This window comes from Elephantulus edwardii, unplaced genomic scaffold (genome assembly GCF_000299155.1).
Source record: "Elephantulus edwardii isolate Elephantulus edwardi_28Jun2011 unplaced genomic scaffold, EleEdw1.0 scaffold00122, whole genome shotgun sequence".
Taxonomy (NCBI): domain Eukaryota; kingdom Metazoa; phylum Chordata; class Mammalia; order Macroscelidea; family Macroscelididae; genus Elephantulus; species Elephantulus edwardii.
Genome location: NW_006399872.1, coordinates 3,399,117 through 3,416,468, shown reverse-complemented (window position 1 = coordinate 3,416,468; position 17,352 = coordinate 3,399,117). Strand labels below are relative to the sequence as shown.

Sequence of the window (17,352 nt, the reverse complement as noted above, 5' to 3'; positions counted from 1 at the left end):
CCGAGAAAACTGAACCTGTGAACAATCTCAATCTCTTCGCCTCAGGGTAGGTTCAAACTTACATCCAACAGGTGACAGCAAAGTGCAAACAGTTAAGTAGCAGTAAATCAATACAGTTGTCAATGAAAAACATTATTTTAAAGTTGAGGATGCTAATGATTTTTTGTTAGTTTGTTAATATGTTCATGCTCTCCTCCTATGGACTTAGCAACGTACTATGGATTTAGTAACTCTGCCTCTTACTTTTATTTCCTGATCCAGGTAGTTTGGTATGCAAACAGTGTTGTCCTTTTTGGTGTTCATCACTTCTGAGACAATGGAGCTCGCACTGGAGCATGGCTTTACAGGTGATGGTGAACTTCTTGGCTTAACTTCCTCCTAAAGGAAAGTTCAAAGATAATAGGCCTTTGCATCCACTCATAATGTCTATTGATGAATGAGAAAGAATGTCAACCAAGACTCACAGCGACCCTGTGAACAATAGACCTGGACCTGCCCTGTCTTGTGCCATCCTCAAGGACTGAGATCCATAAAAATAAAAAACACAATAATTTATATCCTTCCTTTAAATCTAATAATAAAATGTTTACATTCAGAATAAATAATGATATGTTGGTGAAACCATTTAAAAGAATTGGCTGGACACTAATAATTTCTTTAAAGCTTATATAGCATTTATTTGTATTGCAGCTTTAGATAACAACCATAAGTTGAGAGAGATTTATTTTTCATGCCTGAAAAAAAGATAATTAGGATGTTTTAAGCTGTACTTGTAAGGAGACTTTCAAAAAACCTCTTGTCACTGTGGAATAGGAACTGGCTTATAACTGACCCTCCAGTGGGCTTTCAGGAGGCTGTAAATGACACAGGAGAAGATTGTCCTTCTTTCTTTTGTGGAGCTGTTTGTGGGTTGCAACTGCCAGAGAGGGACAGCTCTCAGGCTAACAGTGCAACTCTCTAAGGACTATGCCAATAAAGAGACTTTATAATGTGAATTAATTGTTACTTCCTTGTTTTACCCCAAAGGGTGCCTGAGATCTGAGGAATTAGAAACTCTAACTAAACGTGTTCCCCTGAATAGTCGGAAGGAGAAGAGAAACATTTACTTGTTTTCAAAGGTAAATTGTTACTCTACAACAATAATAATAAAATGTGAGGCTTTCAGTTCAAGGAGAATTAAAGAAGCCTGATCCTGGGAAGGCTTATTTATCTTCAGGTGTGAACACACAGAGCACACAGAAGGTAGTGACTGAATTAATAAAAAACCTGGGACTGGGATGAATAGAACTGACAAAAAGAATTTTAACTGTTACTGTTTAGTGAAAAGAAAGTTATCGTGTATCTAGATGCCACTTGGACTGAGCATGTGTGTGTGTTTGCATATATACATATGAAAGCGACTTCACTTTATGAATTTCATTTCTACAGAAGTCTAAAAATTGCATGCTAACTTAAAGTGGAAAAAGCAAATGAATGTTTGCTTGTGTGAGGAGAGTCAGAGTCTAGAGAGAGATTAAAAAGGATCATAAGAAACATTGAGAGGTCGTAAATGTGGTCATCTGATTTTGATAATTTCATTACACACACACACACACACACACACACACACACACGTTGTTGTGGGTGCCTAGTGATAAGGAATTGCATTGTCAAGCCAAAGAAAGGCACATGGTTTGAGTTCACTAGATGCTCTGCAGGAGAAAGATAATTTCTTCCCATGCGATATACTGCTTCTGAAAATCCTTGGAAGTAGCAACTAGGAGTCCACTCTGACTTGATGGCACATAGCAGAAACAACACATGTACATATTGCTCTGGTGGCTGAGTGGTTAAAAGTTATGCTGCCAACCCAAAGGCATGCAGTATGAATTCACTAGCAGCTTGTTGGGAGAAAGATGAGCAATTTAGGCACTCTGAGAACCCACTAGAGGATCAACAATGAGTCATTTCTGACTCGACAGCATATAACAACAACAACAACAGTGACACTTCACGTGTGTGTGTGTGTGTGTGTGTGTGTGTGTGTGTGGAGTTCTGGTGGGCCAACGGGTAAGGAGCTTCACTGACAACCCAAAGACAGGCAGTACAAAATCCACCAGCTGCTTCAATGAAAACAAATGGACAATCGCCTCTGGTGTGATTTATAGCTTCTGAAAATCCACTAGAGGATTGGTTATAACTCTGTTCAGCTTCAGTGGCAGTGAGTTGAGATGAGCCTGCACGTGTGCACACGCGCACACACACACGCACACACACAGTAGTTATATGCCATTAAGTCATATACATCTGTCAAAGCTTATCAATTATATGTGCTCTAAACATATGCCCTAGTGATGCAATGGTTAAACGGTTGGCTACTAATGGAAAGGCTGAACTATCTGGCAGTCTGTCTGTTCCTGTAAAAAAGTCACTCACGTGACATTCATTGCTTTCAAGTCAGAAGTGACTCTTAGCTGAGCCTCCATTGGGTTTCTGGGACCGTAAATATTAATGAGCTCCATCTTCTCCCCATGGAACTGCTGTTGGGTCCAGTCTACCAGAGAGACTCACCTTTAGTTTAGTAGCAACTCCCTAAGGGTTATGCCACATAGCTACTTATTGTAAAGATTCTAGAGTAGGAAATATTAGGAGAGCATTTCTACTCTGTCCTATAGGGTCATTATGGTTTGGAATGGACTTGCTGGCATAAAAAGTATCTTAATAAAATGATTTAAAATATTTTTAAAAACAGTGACTTTTCAAAATGTTATATAACAAAAAGACTAGGAAATGCTAGAAGTAAGATTAAATAGATAGCTGCTAGTAGCTATTTCTTTACCTTTTTAATTGCTAAAGGATTCTCACTGGAAGTTTTGAAACACTCCTTAATTTTTTTGTAGGGTTCTGAAATGAAATGTAGGAAACACATACTTAGATAACACGTAGAGAAAAAACATATCAGATGACATTTATGATACTTTCTGAGATAAATGAGAATACAGTTGAATTTAAAGTTAACTCAGAGATCTGTTTATAAATATTTGAAACTTATGGTTAATGTTGTAGTATATTTACACAATAAAAGCATTTATTAAAAATTCTTTGCCAAAAATATATTTTAAAAAAACACTATGAGTGGTTTGATCATCTGATTAAATCAATTTTAAAAGTATACTGTTCAGTATAAGGCATACTTTTCTCTGATCCCTATCCATATAATTGTTATTTTTTTAATTAAGTAGCTTATATATGTGGTGTTTTTTTCTGTACACATAAATACAAAATAGCAGTGTGTTTATAATTATAATTAAGCTCTGAGTTCTTTCCCCCTTGTTTCATTGACTTCTTAACCTTACATATTTCATACTCAGTCATTTCAGATTTTAAAAAATGCCATCAAATCGAATCCTTCTCCTGCTGACTTCATGTGATCAGAGCGAAACTGTGGTCTATAAGATTTTCAATGGCTGATTTTTCAGAAATGATCACCTGGCCTTTTTTGTGGGGCACCTTTGGTGAACTCCACCAGCCAGTTTGTCAGCAGTCAATCAAGTTATATGATTGCCATATTTTGCTGCTGTTGTTATGACCAGTTGCCCGAGCGAGACTCAAAGTAACCTTATGCACAATAGCTCTGAATCCTGCCCTATCTTGTCCACTCTCACTCTCTGACATATCAACCCCTATTACTCCAGTTGCTATGTCCATCTCCTCTCCAGTGCTTCCCTCCACCTTTTTTAAGGCCTGGTCCCTCCTGGCAACATGCCCAAAGTAAGTGAGACAGAGCATGAAAATTCTTGCCTCCAAGGAGCAAATTGGTTTCACGCTGCCAAGGACAGACCTGTTTGTTCTCTTGGCAGTTCATGGTATGTTTAATACTCTTCTTCAGCAACTCAGCTCAAAGGCATCAATTCTTCTTCTACCATCCTTAGTCGTTGTCTAGTTCTCTGATGCACAGCAAATCATTACAAAGACCATGTTCTGGATAAGGCACACCTTCGTCTCTAGACTGATATTGTTGCTCTTTAGCACTGTGGAGAGATTTCTGACAACAGATTTTCTTAATTCAATTCATCTTTTTATTTCCTGACTGCTGGTGCTGACAGTGTTGATTGTGGAACTGAGCAAGCTCAAACAGATCCCCCTAAATTACCTTAAAATTACATAAAAATTACTTCATTGAATTTCTATTTACATGGATTTACAGGTAGACTCTTCTTCATAAATGATGTTGTCTCTTTTATTGCATCCAGTTTAAAAGGTAAAAAATCACTTATGCATACACTTTGTAATAACAGAATTAATTGTCTCTAGTTGAATGAAGATACATAAAGTGTAAAGTTGCCTCTCTTCCAGTTGTGAGAACAAAGTTATGGACAGTAAGTTTGTCAAGTTAACATTACATATGAAAAACAGAAAGCACTCTCTTTTAAACAGAGATGATAGTAACAAAGTAAATTACCCAAACCAAAATCTCACTGTCACGGAGTTCACACCAATTCCCAGTTGCCCCACCATGGAATTTTCTGAGGTTGTAAATCTTAACAGGAAAAGATTGCCCATATTTCTCCCAAGAAGCAGCCGGTGAGTTTAAACTGCCAGGCTTTTGATTAAGAGGCCAGAAGAGGCCATACTTAGCATATTGTGCGATCAGGCTCCTTCCTATATAATAAATTAGGTGCTTGTATCATCATTGGATGGAGCACTGGGGACCTAGGCCCTAGGGAGTTGTGCTGTTAACCTATTTCTATAGTAGTTCAAATCCACAAGCTGCTCTGAGAGAGATAGGCAAATTTTTCTCTAAGGTTTATAGCCTTGGAAACCCAATGCAAGGCCAGCTATGAGTAAGTTCTAAGTTACTGATATTGGATTAGAATTTATTTCTAATATCCTGATGTCACAATAGATAAGCATTTAATTGCTAAATGAAAGATGGAAGTTCAAACTTGCCAACAGCTCTGTGGGAAAAGTGATCTGGTCATCTGCTTCTACAGGATTACAGCTGAGAAAACCCTGTAGGGGAATTTCTAGCCAATCGCATGGAATTGCTGTGAGCTGAAATTGACTCAGTGGCACACAGTACCTTTAGAAGAGCTCAAGCAGCGAACTCTGGCCTTGGCCTTTACAAATGACTTAAAAAACAAGACTTTGAAACTAGGGTTGGAGTTTATGGCACAATCTTCACCACAACTAAGAGGAAAGGGAGCCAGGAGGCTGCTGCCACTTTAATTGCTGTCAACGTCTATGAAGCTAAAGGTGAAAAAGCCACCATATTTGCTGACTTTGTCTTTGGACACCTAAAACTCTATAATGTGGCTATGAAAATGTTTTGTCAGGAAAATCCCCTATCTCCACGGTCATGTTTGATAGCAGAAAGCAACCACAGGATTACTTTGGCCTCATGACTACCACATAAATCCCACTACACCTAGCTCCCATTTGGAAGCTAACTTGTATGTGATTCTCAGAAAGGCCATGTTTCTGCTTTCTAGTGACTGCAGCAATGGGCTCATGTATGTCAGACATGGCGAGGGTGGCACAGGATAGGGCATGATTTAAGTCTGTTGTTCATAAGGTTGCTATGAGCTGTACTCAATTTTATGGCATCAAACAACAATAACAACAATAGTTCTGTACTCTATGAAAGGAAACCAGAAAGAAGGAAGACTAAGAGGGCTCTGACTTTTCATTCTCAACAAGGAGAAGCTCTTAAGAGGATGAACCAAGCAAATAAGTGTCAAGACTATACAATGGTGTCTGCCACAGACTCGGGGCTCTATAAATAGCCACTCTTAGTGTTATCTTTTTTAATTTTTGAACTTTAAAAATGGAATTTTTTCATTGTTGAACATTTTCTCTTCCTTCCCCTTCCCCCAGTTTATTTTTCAACTTTTTATTATGATTTGAGTGAAACTGTACTGTTGTATTAAGAATGATTTCTACTTAATCATGTTATTATAAAATAATTTTCACATGCTGAGACTAGTACAAAGCAGTTACAATACTTAGCAATCAACTTACAAGTTGGAGGTTCCAATCTACCCAAAACCACCTTAGTAGAAAAATCTGATGATCTATTACTTCCCCACATCCAGCCACTGAAAACCTTATGAAACATAGTTCTGCTCTAACACAGGGAATAGTCCATGTGACAGCAATCAGTTCAGAGAGCACAAGGGAAGATAATTAGATAGAATTTCTACAGTCCAGAATTTCTTCTGCTCTACCTTGCCATATTTGCCACACTTGGCACTGGCTAAACTCTTTTTTTGCTTTAATTTGACAAACATTAATAAAATTGCTGCTTAAGACCAGGTACTATGCTAGGCTAAGAGGGTATATCCAGAATGGCAGAAACAGAGAAGGTAATTATATTCTGGCCTTCCCTTGAGAAGTTTCACAACTCATTAGAAACAATGGAAATGCCATCCTTGTTGAATTTCTTGGATGTTTTGTTTGAATTTTAATGTTGGTGAAGTATTCTCTTTTAGTACCATTTGGTGTGGTCCAAAGGGACTTTTGCTACTAACTCAAAGATCTTCTCTCTCAGTTAGTTTGAATCCACTCTGAAAGAAAAAGATGAGAGATATCCTCCCATGTTATTTATAGCCTCAAAGACCTACTACTGAGTCAGCTATAGGGTTCTGACTCAATGGCAATGAGGTGTTTTTCTTTTTTTACTTAGCTAGTTTTGTAAAAATAAGAAATTAGAACTAAGAGTAAGAGTTGTTGTGTTAAAGGTTTATCATTCAAAATGGTTTTCTTATCCATTGATTGACTTTGACTTTGCTACAAGGGTGAGAACACATAAATAGGGTGTGTTAGTCTATTTATCGATAAAGGGACTGACTAGTCTCATCATTAAATTGAGCAGATTCAGCAGCAGAAATTGAGAATCTCTGCACTAACAAGGAAGAAGTAGCAGAATGTGCCTTTTGGGGGCCAAAGATTCCTGCACTACTCAGATTGGGGTCTACAGGAGTAGCCCCAGCAACCCCAGCAGAGTACCAGTGACTGACTCGAGATAGTGCCAGAGGCCTTTACCTGAACACTGCTGGAGAACCGAGTGAGAGAAGCTATAATGGGCAGGATTAAGAGAGATTTGTAACACTGGCCTAAAGCCACAAGGTCAGAAGCTGTTCTGACAGAGGAATTGTATCCTCTTACCAACTTGTTAACTCCCCTAATAAACCCCGTAATTGTGAGTATGGCTCTGTGTAGCTATTACAACAGATTTCAGATCCGACAGAGCATTAGAATTGATGTTGGAATTAATAGAAAGAGGTGCAGGAGCATAGGGGAGGGTATGTCTGACCTCATTCAAATGGTTTTGTATTGTGGCTGCTGTTGATGGGGACAGTTCCTGCTTGAGAAGCTAGAAGAAGTCAGACTCTACAGGTGGTATCCTGTCATCCTGTCTTTTTTTTGCCCCCAAGAGTAAAGTAGGTGGTGTTTTTTTTTTTATAATGAATAATCTATTTAATAAAAATACATTTTTTAACTCATTTTAAACTCACTCATTCAACCACTCACACATTCATTCAAGAACACACTCAGAGCTGACAATCCAAGAGGTTTTCAGAGGCTATAGGTTACATAGGAGGAGACTGCTCATCTTTCTCCAGAATAACAAGGTCGAGCCTTTTTGGTGATTTGAATCTGCCTGCTGTGATGTGGGAGGAAAATAGGCATTCTCCTGGCATGGTATTTTTAGTGGTAGAAACACATTGAAGAGTCAGCTACGGGTCAATCTTGGCTTCACAGCAATTTTTTTAAAATACAGTAGCTATATTTGTTTTATAGTATTTCAGCAATCATATAAATCCTGCCATCCCAGTTGTCTGAAGGCAGCCTGTAGAAACATCTCATCAAAGGGAACGCTCACCAGACTGAGGCCGTGGGGGCACCTTCGTTGAGTCTGGGAAGGGGGAGACTACTCTGACAGGGCTCTCCACGGCTGACGTGCTGGGTGAGTAATTGCTTCTGGCATATGGTGCCTCTTCCTTCTCTAAGTGGCCAGCACTCCAGGGTGTTCTGAATGAGCTCTCATCATCATTCACAGTACATATAGGGATGTTATTCAAACCTGGGTGAGCAAAGGGGGGAAAAGACCAAAGAAGCAGATGATGTTTTTGTCAGATCATTGTGTGTGAGAATCAACTTGGTGATAGTTGTTTTGGTGTTTGATAGTGGATATGAAGTCCTATAGGTGGTATAAACACCTGATTAACATATTCAGCTGTTAACCAAAAGATTGGAGATTAGAGGTTCAAATGCACCAAATGGTGTCTCAGAGAATGTACTTTTGAAATATCAGCCGTTGAAAGTACAATTATTGATCACAGTCCTACTCTGGCACACATAGAATCACCATAAGTCAGATTTGACAAAACCACGACTGACTTGTCACCCATCAGTTTGCCTTGCCGTAAGGGTTCATATGTAGCTACAATGACAGATGCTACACCATGTGCATGTAAAAATGCTCACGGTGAACAGGTTTCTAAAAACTAATTTCAAATCAAACTCACTGCCATTGGGTCAATTTCAACTCACAACAACCCTGTAAAACGGAGTAAAAGTGCACTATAAGATTTCAAAGTTCATTATGTTTTCAATTTCTCCTGCTCTGAGAGGCTGTTGGATTGGAACCTGTAATCTCTCAAATTTTCCACAAAGTGGTTGTCCAGTGCTTTACCATTGTGCCAGCAGGGATCTTCCAACTAAAATCCAATGGTTTAAAACAGGCTATTAACTGACATAGTACCCCCTAAGATGATCTCCCTAGTTAGGAAGACTAAAATTACATAATGGCCAGAAGAATGGACTTGAGCATACCAATGATCACGAAGTTGGAGCTCAAGACCAGGGAATATATCATGCCTCTCACTATATCTCAAAGTCTGCTTAATAGTAGACAGCAACAACAGCAATATTAGTGGCTATTTTTCAGATCTGCCAGTTATCATTTTCTTTTTCCCCCTTCATTGATAGTAACCAGATATTTACATGTATTATTCTCCCATTCCCTACCTGTCTGGAGCTCATGTATCTATGTGCTTTGGGGAAGACTGAACTTATTCCCATTTCCATGTTGTTGCTGTTAGGTGCTTTTGAGCTTAATATGGCTCATAGTGACCCTAGAAACAATAAGTATGAATCCTGTCCTATCCTGTATTATCTTCATCATCTCTGACATACTTAAGTGCATTGCTGAAGTCACCTTGTCAATCTATTTCATAGAGGGTCTTCCTCTTCTCTGCTGGTGTTCCACCTTTCCAAGCATGAGGTCCCATTCCAAGAAATAATCTCTCCTATCAACATGACTGGGAACTCTAATGGCTTAGTGGTAAGGAACTGTGTTGCCAATGGAAAGGTATATAGTTTGAATCCACCAGTTGCTCCTCAGGAGAAAGATGGACAATCTCCTTTCATGCTATGTACTGCTTCTGAAGACTTATAGAAGGATCAGATTTGAGTTGATATGACTGGATGATACACAACAAAAACAACAGCAATATGACTAAAGTATGTGAGACAGTGAATACTGTGGTTGTACTTTCTTCAAAACGTATGTTTGCTCTTTTGGCATTCTGTGGGATAATCAGCACTCTTTTCCAACACTACAACTGAAAGGCAACAATTCTATCATTCTTGTGCATTGTACAGATCTCAGATGCATAACAAGTGACTGAAAAGACCATGGCCTTGATTAAGCACACCTTAATCTTCAAACTGATATAATTTCCCTCCAGTAATTTGTAGTGATCCCTGACACAGACTTTCCAAATGCAGTATGTCTACTGATCTTATGACTACAGGTACAAAGGGTGTTGATTGAGGATCTAAATTAGATGAAATCATTGACAACTTCAATTTTTTTTTACATCTGTTATGATGTTGTCTGCTAGTCTAGCAGAGAGGGATTTTGTTTTCTTGATGTTGAGAAGCAAGCCATGTTGAAGACTGTTGTCCTTAAGCTTCTATAGCAAGAGCTCCAAGTCCTTTTCACTTTTAGCATGCAAGATTGTGTCATCTGTATAACTTAGGTTGTTGATAAGTCTTCCCCCAATCCTGATGTCATAGTCTTTTTAATAGAGTCCAGCTTCCCAAATGATTTGCTCATCAAACAGGTTGAATGGGTTTAAAATTAAGAAAAGTATATGTCAGGATTGTATTCTTTCTCCATACCTATTAAAGAAACTTCTTGCTATAGATATAAGTTTAATATGAACATAATTAAGTGTCCTGGGATTCCCATTCTTCTCAATGTTAGGCATCATTTGCTATCATCCACATTAGTTATCTGAACCATCATCTACTAATCTATGCGTGACATTTTCCTAGCCATAGGCATTTGTATAAAGGATTTCTATTTGTGGTAGTTGACTTGATGGAAATATGATTTGATGAGTGGTGACAAAATATAAGACTTTTACTAGAATTTGAAGGAAAGAAGCCCATGCATGCAGATGTGAAGCTAAAAACTTATGCCACCATACTGCCTCTCTGAGGAGGGAAATCCAGTTCTAGTATGAGAGTGACATTATGAAAGGCAGACTAAAGAGATAAGCCATCAAATAAGATTATACTAGAAGCCCACCTACTGTTCAAGCCAGTTTGAATTTTTCTGTCACTTGCGACCTTGAGTATCCTGACTGATAGAGATGTTCTTGGAAGTTGTTAAAATTGAAGATAGTTGTAAGCTTAGCTAGTAGAATTTATGTGAAATGGTATGAGAAAAGGTCAGGCCAGACTGGGTTAAAGAAGGTCTTGAAGGCAAGAGCGTGAAAAATGAATGAGTATCTTCTGGTATTTAAATAATATAAAGTCCTTTACAGAACAAATTGTTGTTGTTAGGTGTCATCAAATCAGTACCCACTCATAGAAACCCTATATACAGAAGAAAACACTGTCTGATCCTATGCCACCTTCACAGTTACTGCTGTACATAGGCTCTCTCTTGCAGTCACCATGCCACTCTATCTTGTTGAGGGTCTTCCTCTCTTTCCCTTTCCTGCTACTTTTTCATGCAAATATCTTCATCCTTGGCCTTTCTGATAAAATATGCCCTCAATATGTGAGGCAAAGTCTTACCAACCTTGCTTCTAAGAAACATTCTGACCACACTTTAAGACACAAGTGCTTATTCCTTGCCAAGTCTGTGGTATATTCAATATTTTTTGCTAACATAACAATTTGAGGGACTCAATATTTTTTCAATCTTTCTTGTTCACTGCCCAATTTTTACATGTGTATTGTGTACCTGAAAATACTATAGTTCAACAATAATAACCAAAGTTTACATACTACAGAGCCTCCACATGAAAAAACTAATAACCCAATCACAAAATGGGCTAAAGACAGGAAACAACTCTTCATAAAAGAGGACATTTAACAAATGGTTGTTCCCAGTCAGTAGATTTTCTTTTCATCCTGTTGGAAAAGTTTTTGATGAACACAGTGATTTAATCTTTAAAAGGTTCCATTCATCAATTTTATCCTCTCCAAATTCACATTTCTGGCTATATTTGACAGTCTCTTTATACTGTAGACTAGGCTGTCTAAGCTTGATCCCAGTTTGTCTCTTATGAACGTTATGGTTTGGGGCTTTACTCCCAAGTCTCTTATCCACCTTGAGATGATTTTTGTGTATGGTGTGAGATGTAGATCCTTTTTCAGCTTTCTACAGGTAACATCTCAGACAAGAGTCTCATAACAAAAGTTTATAGAATGCTTCTGGGTCTCCACAAGAAAAAGTCTGATAACCCTTTTACAAAAGGGTAAAAGACATGGAAAGGATTTTTACAAAGGAAGCTATTCAAATGGCCAGCAGACATATGAAGAAATGCTCCAAATCACTGGCAGTAAGAGAGATGCAAATCAAAACCACAATGTGATACTATTTCACTCTAGTAACAGTGGCAAAGTTTAATAGCACAGCAAGTAATAAATGTTGGAGAGGATGTGGTGAGATAAGAACTCTTATACATTGTTGATGGGATTGTACAATGGTACAACCACTCTGGGAGGCAATTTGGCATCTCCCCCAAAAAAATGAACATAGAAATTCCATATGACCCAGCTATTCCACTACTTGGAACATATCCCAAGAAAATGAGAACTGAGTCTCAAATGGCAACTTGTACACCAGTGTCCATAGCAGCATTATGCACCATCGTAATAACATGGAAACAGCCCAGATGTACAACCACAAATGAATGGATTGAGAAGTTGTGGTACATTCATGAAATGGAATACTATGCAGCACACGGGAGAAATAATTTTGTAAATTACTACCTAACTTAGGAGGGACTAGAGAGCATTATGCTGATTGAATTAACTCAGTCCCACAAGTCCGAATACTTTATAAAACTATTATTGTGGAATGATATGAGGATCCAAGGTGGAGGAGTGGGTGAAAATAGAGCGGTGAGGATGGGGGTTAGGGTGTTAATAATAGGGTTGTACAATTCGATGAATGGGTGGGGTGAAAGAAATGGGAAGGCTCATGAAAAATAAGGTATTCAAATTTTGTAAATAAATCAGAATAAAATAAAAAAAATTTAAAAGAGGACATTTAGGTGGTAAACAAAAAATCAGAGCAATTAGAAGGATGTAAATAAAAACAGCAGAGATAGATACCACATCACTCCAACAGCAGTAGCAAAGTTCAAAACAACAAGCAACAAAACAGGATACGGAAGAGAGGAACTCCTATACTAATGAGAATGTAAAATGTTACAACATTAGGAAAGGAGGCTTTGCATTTCCTCAAAAAAGATAAGCATAGAAATCCCATATGACTCAGCTAGGAATATATTCCAAGGAAAGCAGAATGGAGACACAAATGGACATTTGTACACCTATGTTCATAGCGGTGTTATTCACAATAGCAAGAAAATGAACAGTCCAAATGCCCATCAACAAACAAATTGATTGATAAATTGTGGTACAGTCACACAATGGAATACAAAGCAGCACTATTACATTGGGAAAATCTACTGTCCAGAGACCTCCCCAGAGTACTGAAGAGCAATGATGTAAGGTGGAGACTTAGGTGTACTTGATTTAGGCCATGGTCTTTGCAATTACTTATTATGTCAGAGAGCTGGACAATGACGAAGGATCAAGGAAAGATAATTGATGCCTTTGAGCTGTGATTCTAAAGAAGAGTATTGAATATACCATGGACGGCAAAAAGAATAAACAGGTTTGTCCAAGAGAGCGTGAAACCAGGCTTCTCCTTGGAGGCAAGAATTCTGAAGCTTTATCTAACATGCTTTGGACATATTTCCAGGAGGGACCAGTCCTCGGAGAAGGACTTCATGATTTGGGAAGGTGGAGGAACAGTGCAGAAGAGGAAGATCCTTGATGAGATGGATTAATTCAGTGACTTGGGAAATGGGGTAGGTGTGTCAGAGACAATAAGTTTGGTACAGGATAGAGCAGAGTTTAAAGCTATTATACACAGGGTCGCTATGAGTCACAGGTGACTTGACAGCACATAAAACACCATGCAGCACTAAGGAATAATGATTTTGTTAAATACTATATAACTTGAAAGAGACTCGAGAGCATTTTGCTGAGTGAAATATCTCAGTCTAATAAGGGCAAATATTGCAAAAGCCACAATTGTGAAAATTGAAAGATAAATGTTCAAAAGCAAAAGGAGAGAAGGCAGAGAGGGGGAAGAGGTGGTGGTGGTGAAATCACTCAGGGAAATGTTGGCTTCTCTATATTCTTGGAGAAGCTGGAACCAGAGTTCTCCTTGGAAGCAAGAAAAGCAAAGATTTGTCTCACCTATTCTGGACATGTGGTTAGGAGAGGCTCTTCCTTGGCGGAGGACATTGTGCTTAAAAGGATGAGGGGACAGTGGAGGAGAGGAGGACCTACAACCAGGTGGACTGATACAGGGAATGCAGCAATAGGCTCCAGTGTGTCAGAGATTGTGAAGATAGAGTTCAGGATAGGACAGGGTTCCGATCTGTTTTTTATGTTGCTATGGATTCTACTCAATTTGATGGCACCCAACTACAACAGCAGTACTCTAGAGAAAATTTCAGTTTTCTGTGTCATTAATTTTGGTTGTTTTTTTTTTTCTTTCTTTCCTATCTTTTTCACAATACTTTACTTTCTTTATATATGATGTACTTGATGTTAACTTATCTAGTCTATGGTCACTAATGTGTTCAATGCATCAAGAATATTCTTGACATAGTTTTTAAATTCAAGTAATCTATAGTCAAGGTCATATCTGCCTTTATGGACTTGTTTGAATTTTCTTAAGCTTCATTTTAAACTTGCATATGTGTAGGCAAGTGATGGTCTACTCTCCAATTTTCTCCAGTGTCTTTCCACAGATGTAGTCAATTTGATGCCTGGGTATTCATCAGGGGAGGTCCACATGTGTAGTCACAGTGGGTTTTTGTTTATTTGTTTTTTAAAAGGTATTTACAATGAATAAATTCCGGGTCATGAAAAATCCTACCTTGTGAGGAGGCAGTTCTTTAGGTTGAGTGACCTGAGGGCCTCAACTTCTAGCACTACATCAGATAGTTTCACTGTTATTCATAGGGACTTTTAGGACCCTATTATTTCAGAAGTAGATGGTCAGGACTGCTTTTTAGTCTGCGTTTGGAAGCTTTGCTGAAATCTACTAGTATTTGATATACCAGTGGCAACGCTTCTAGCATGACAGAAATAAGAAAACCATCACAGTACAACAAACATACTTAGGGCATGTGGCCAGGAAGGACCAGTCCTTGGAGAAGGACATCATACTTGGAAGTGTGGAGGGACAGCACAGGAGAGAAAGACCTCAAATGAGTTGGATTGATACAGTGACTGGGGCAATGGGAGTAGGTGTGTCAGAATCAGTGAGACTGGCTCAGAACAGAGCAGGCTTCAGAGTTGCTGAACATAGATATCAAATTAAAAAACTTGTTGTCACTGAGTGGAAACTGACCCACAGTGGACCCTCTAGTGGGATTTCAGAGGCATAAATTGCATGAGAGGAGATTACTCATCTTTCTGCTGAGGAATCACTAGTGGATCCAAACCACTGAAAGGCATTGTCTGTGGGTTAGCAGGTATATAGCCTACTGGCCCCTTACCCATTTCCCTTCCATCACCATTATCCAGTCCCCTCTCCCACCTACTCCATAACAGACACTTCAATCCTCTCATCCTCAGTTTACTAATGATTTATTATGTTAGTGCTTGCTGTTTCCTTTGCCTCCCTTCTTTAGATGATTAACCATGATATAGAATTTTATTATTGCTATTTTCTAGATGGAAGCACAATGAATTTAAAAAGATCACATAGCTTGTGAGTATTTTGACAAAGCAGACAAAATTATCTTGTCTGTAATCTTTCCAAATTGAATTGATTGTTGAATAAGTGACTGAACCCATAGATGATGCAATGAATAAAGTGATGATCAATAATAGTACCTTTAAGAGCTCTTCTGTGTTGATGACTCAAATGTACATATATATTTCTCATTTTTCACCTAAGTTCCAGATCCAGACTCCCACTTGTAGGTACCTCATTTCCCTATGAACACCTGGTGTTATTAAATGAATAGTGTGTGTGTTGATTTATTGTCATATTTTGTCTAAAATTTAAGCTCCTTGAGGGAAAGGAATTTTTTTTATCACTGTTATCTGTCAGGGCTAGGAGAGAGTCTGGCAGATAATAAAGTTTTAATAAATAATGACAGGTGAAAATAAATTCTGGATGAAATGACTTCATCTTCTTCCTCTTCACTTTTCTGTTACATCAGAAAGCAATTCATCAGTTTAGACACAGACATAGCTTGGGATGAGGTGAGGGTGGGTGGGAAGAGTATGTTCTTTTTTATGTTCTTTTTAAATTTGTTCCTTTTATTAATATTTTATACTAAGTTGGTTAAGTCTTGGTTTTGGCCATTGTTTCGTTTCATGGCCGTCAATATGACAAGGATGCTTGTCTTCATCGGTCTAGGCAGTTGTGGTAGCCTTCTCACTCTCTTCTCTGTCTATAGTTCTCTCCTCCCATCATGTTGTTGTTATTGTTATGTGCCGTCAAGTCGTTTCCGACTCATAGCGACCCTATGCACAACAGCCCTAAACCCTGCTCTATCCTGCGCCAACCGCACCGCCTCTGACACACCCATCCCGATTACCCCAGTCACCGAATCAATCCATCTCATAGAGGGTCTTCCCCTCCTGCGTTGTCCCTCAACCCTCCCAAGCATGATGTTCCTCTCCAAGGACCCGTCCCTCCTGGCAACGTGTCCAAAGTATGTCAGACGAAGCCCCAGAATCCTTGCCTCCAAGGAGTTGCTTGGTTTAATCCTCGCCAAGACAAATCCGTTTGTTTTCCTGGCAGTCCAGGGTACATTCAGTACTCTTCTCCAGCACCACAGCTCAAAAGCATCCACTCTCCTTCTGTCCTCCCTAGTCATTGTCCAACTCTCTGATGCATAACAAGCGATTGCAAATACCATGGCCTGTATCAGGCGCACCTTAGTCTCCAGAGAGACACTGTTGCTCCTGAGTACCTTAGAGAGGTCCCTAACAGCAGACTTTCCCATCGCGATACGCTTTTTGATTTCCTGACTGCTGGTGCCAAGAGTGTTGACTGTGGAGCCGAGCAAACTGAAGCTGTGAACAATCTCAATCTCTTCGTCATCCATCCTGACGCTGCCAATTGGTCCAGTGGTGAGAATCTTTGTCTTCTTGACATTGAGCCTCAGTCCATACTGAAGGCTGCAGTCCTTGACCCTTCGCAGCAAGTGCATGAGGTCCTCCTCAGTTTCAGCAAGCAGGGTTGTGTCATCTGCATAACGGAGATTGTTAATAGACCTTCCACCAATCCTGATGCCACAATTCTCCTCATAGAGCCCAGCTGTTTCTTTTTTTATCATGACAATGTTATTCAATCTCCCTTTTTCTGTGCCACAAGCCTCAGGAAAAGGACACATTTCTATTAGCTGTAAGAGTCACTATTCAGTGATTCTCATGTCTCTAGTGGTACTTCTTTCTTAGGAATAAAACTTTTAGAGATGAGTATGAGAACATATTTTGATTTAGCACAGTGGGTGATTTTGATGTGTTAATCTGTGGGAATTTCACAAACTTATCCTATCCTGGGAAATTAGCTAGTCCATTCCATACAGTCCGAACTTGCTCTTCATGTGCTTCATAAACTGATAATTATACCTGTCAACATCATTACTTTTTCCTCTTTTGTAAGTTGTTTGTTATTTGTTTTCTTAAGCAAACAGAAACATGTGAAAACTGTATACAGTTCTTTTATTTTTCAATCCCAAACTCAATTAAATTGCCTATTAGAAAAGAGGCGCTATGACTGGTAACAAGAAGTCT

At 38.9% G+C, this 17,352-nt stretch overlaps 1 protein-coding gene across 1 annotated transcript in view; it reads right to left on the bottom strand.

Annotated features, from left to right (window-relative positions):
* LOC102855243 (chromosome unknown open reading frame, human C4orf17) overlaps positions 1-17,352 on the bottom strand; it is a 47,666-nt gene that overhangs the window by 29,746 nt on the left and 568 nt on the right. The window contains exons 2-4 of the mRNA XM_006893109.1: positions 7,865-8,065; positions 2,819-2,883; positions 244-378 (exon numbers count right to left, since the gene is read on the bottom strand). Of these exons, the coding sequence (XP_006893171.1) occupies positions 244-378; positions 2,819-2,883; positions 7,865-8,065 (401 nt within the window). The remainder of the gene's footprint in view (positions 1-243; positions 379-2,818; positions 2,884-7,864; positions 8,066-17,352) is intronic.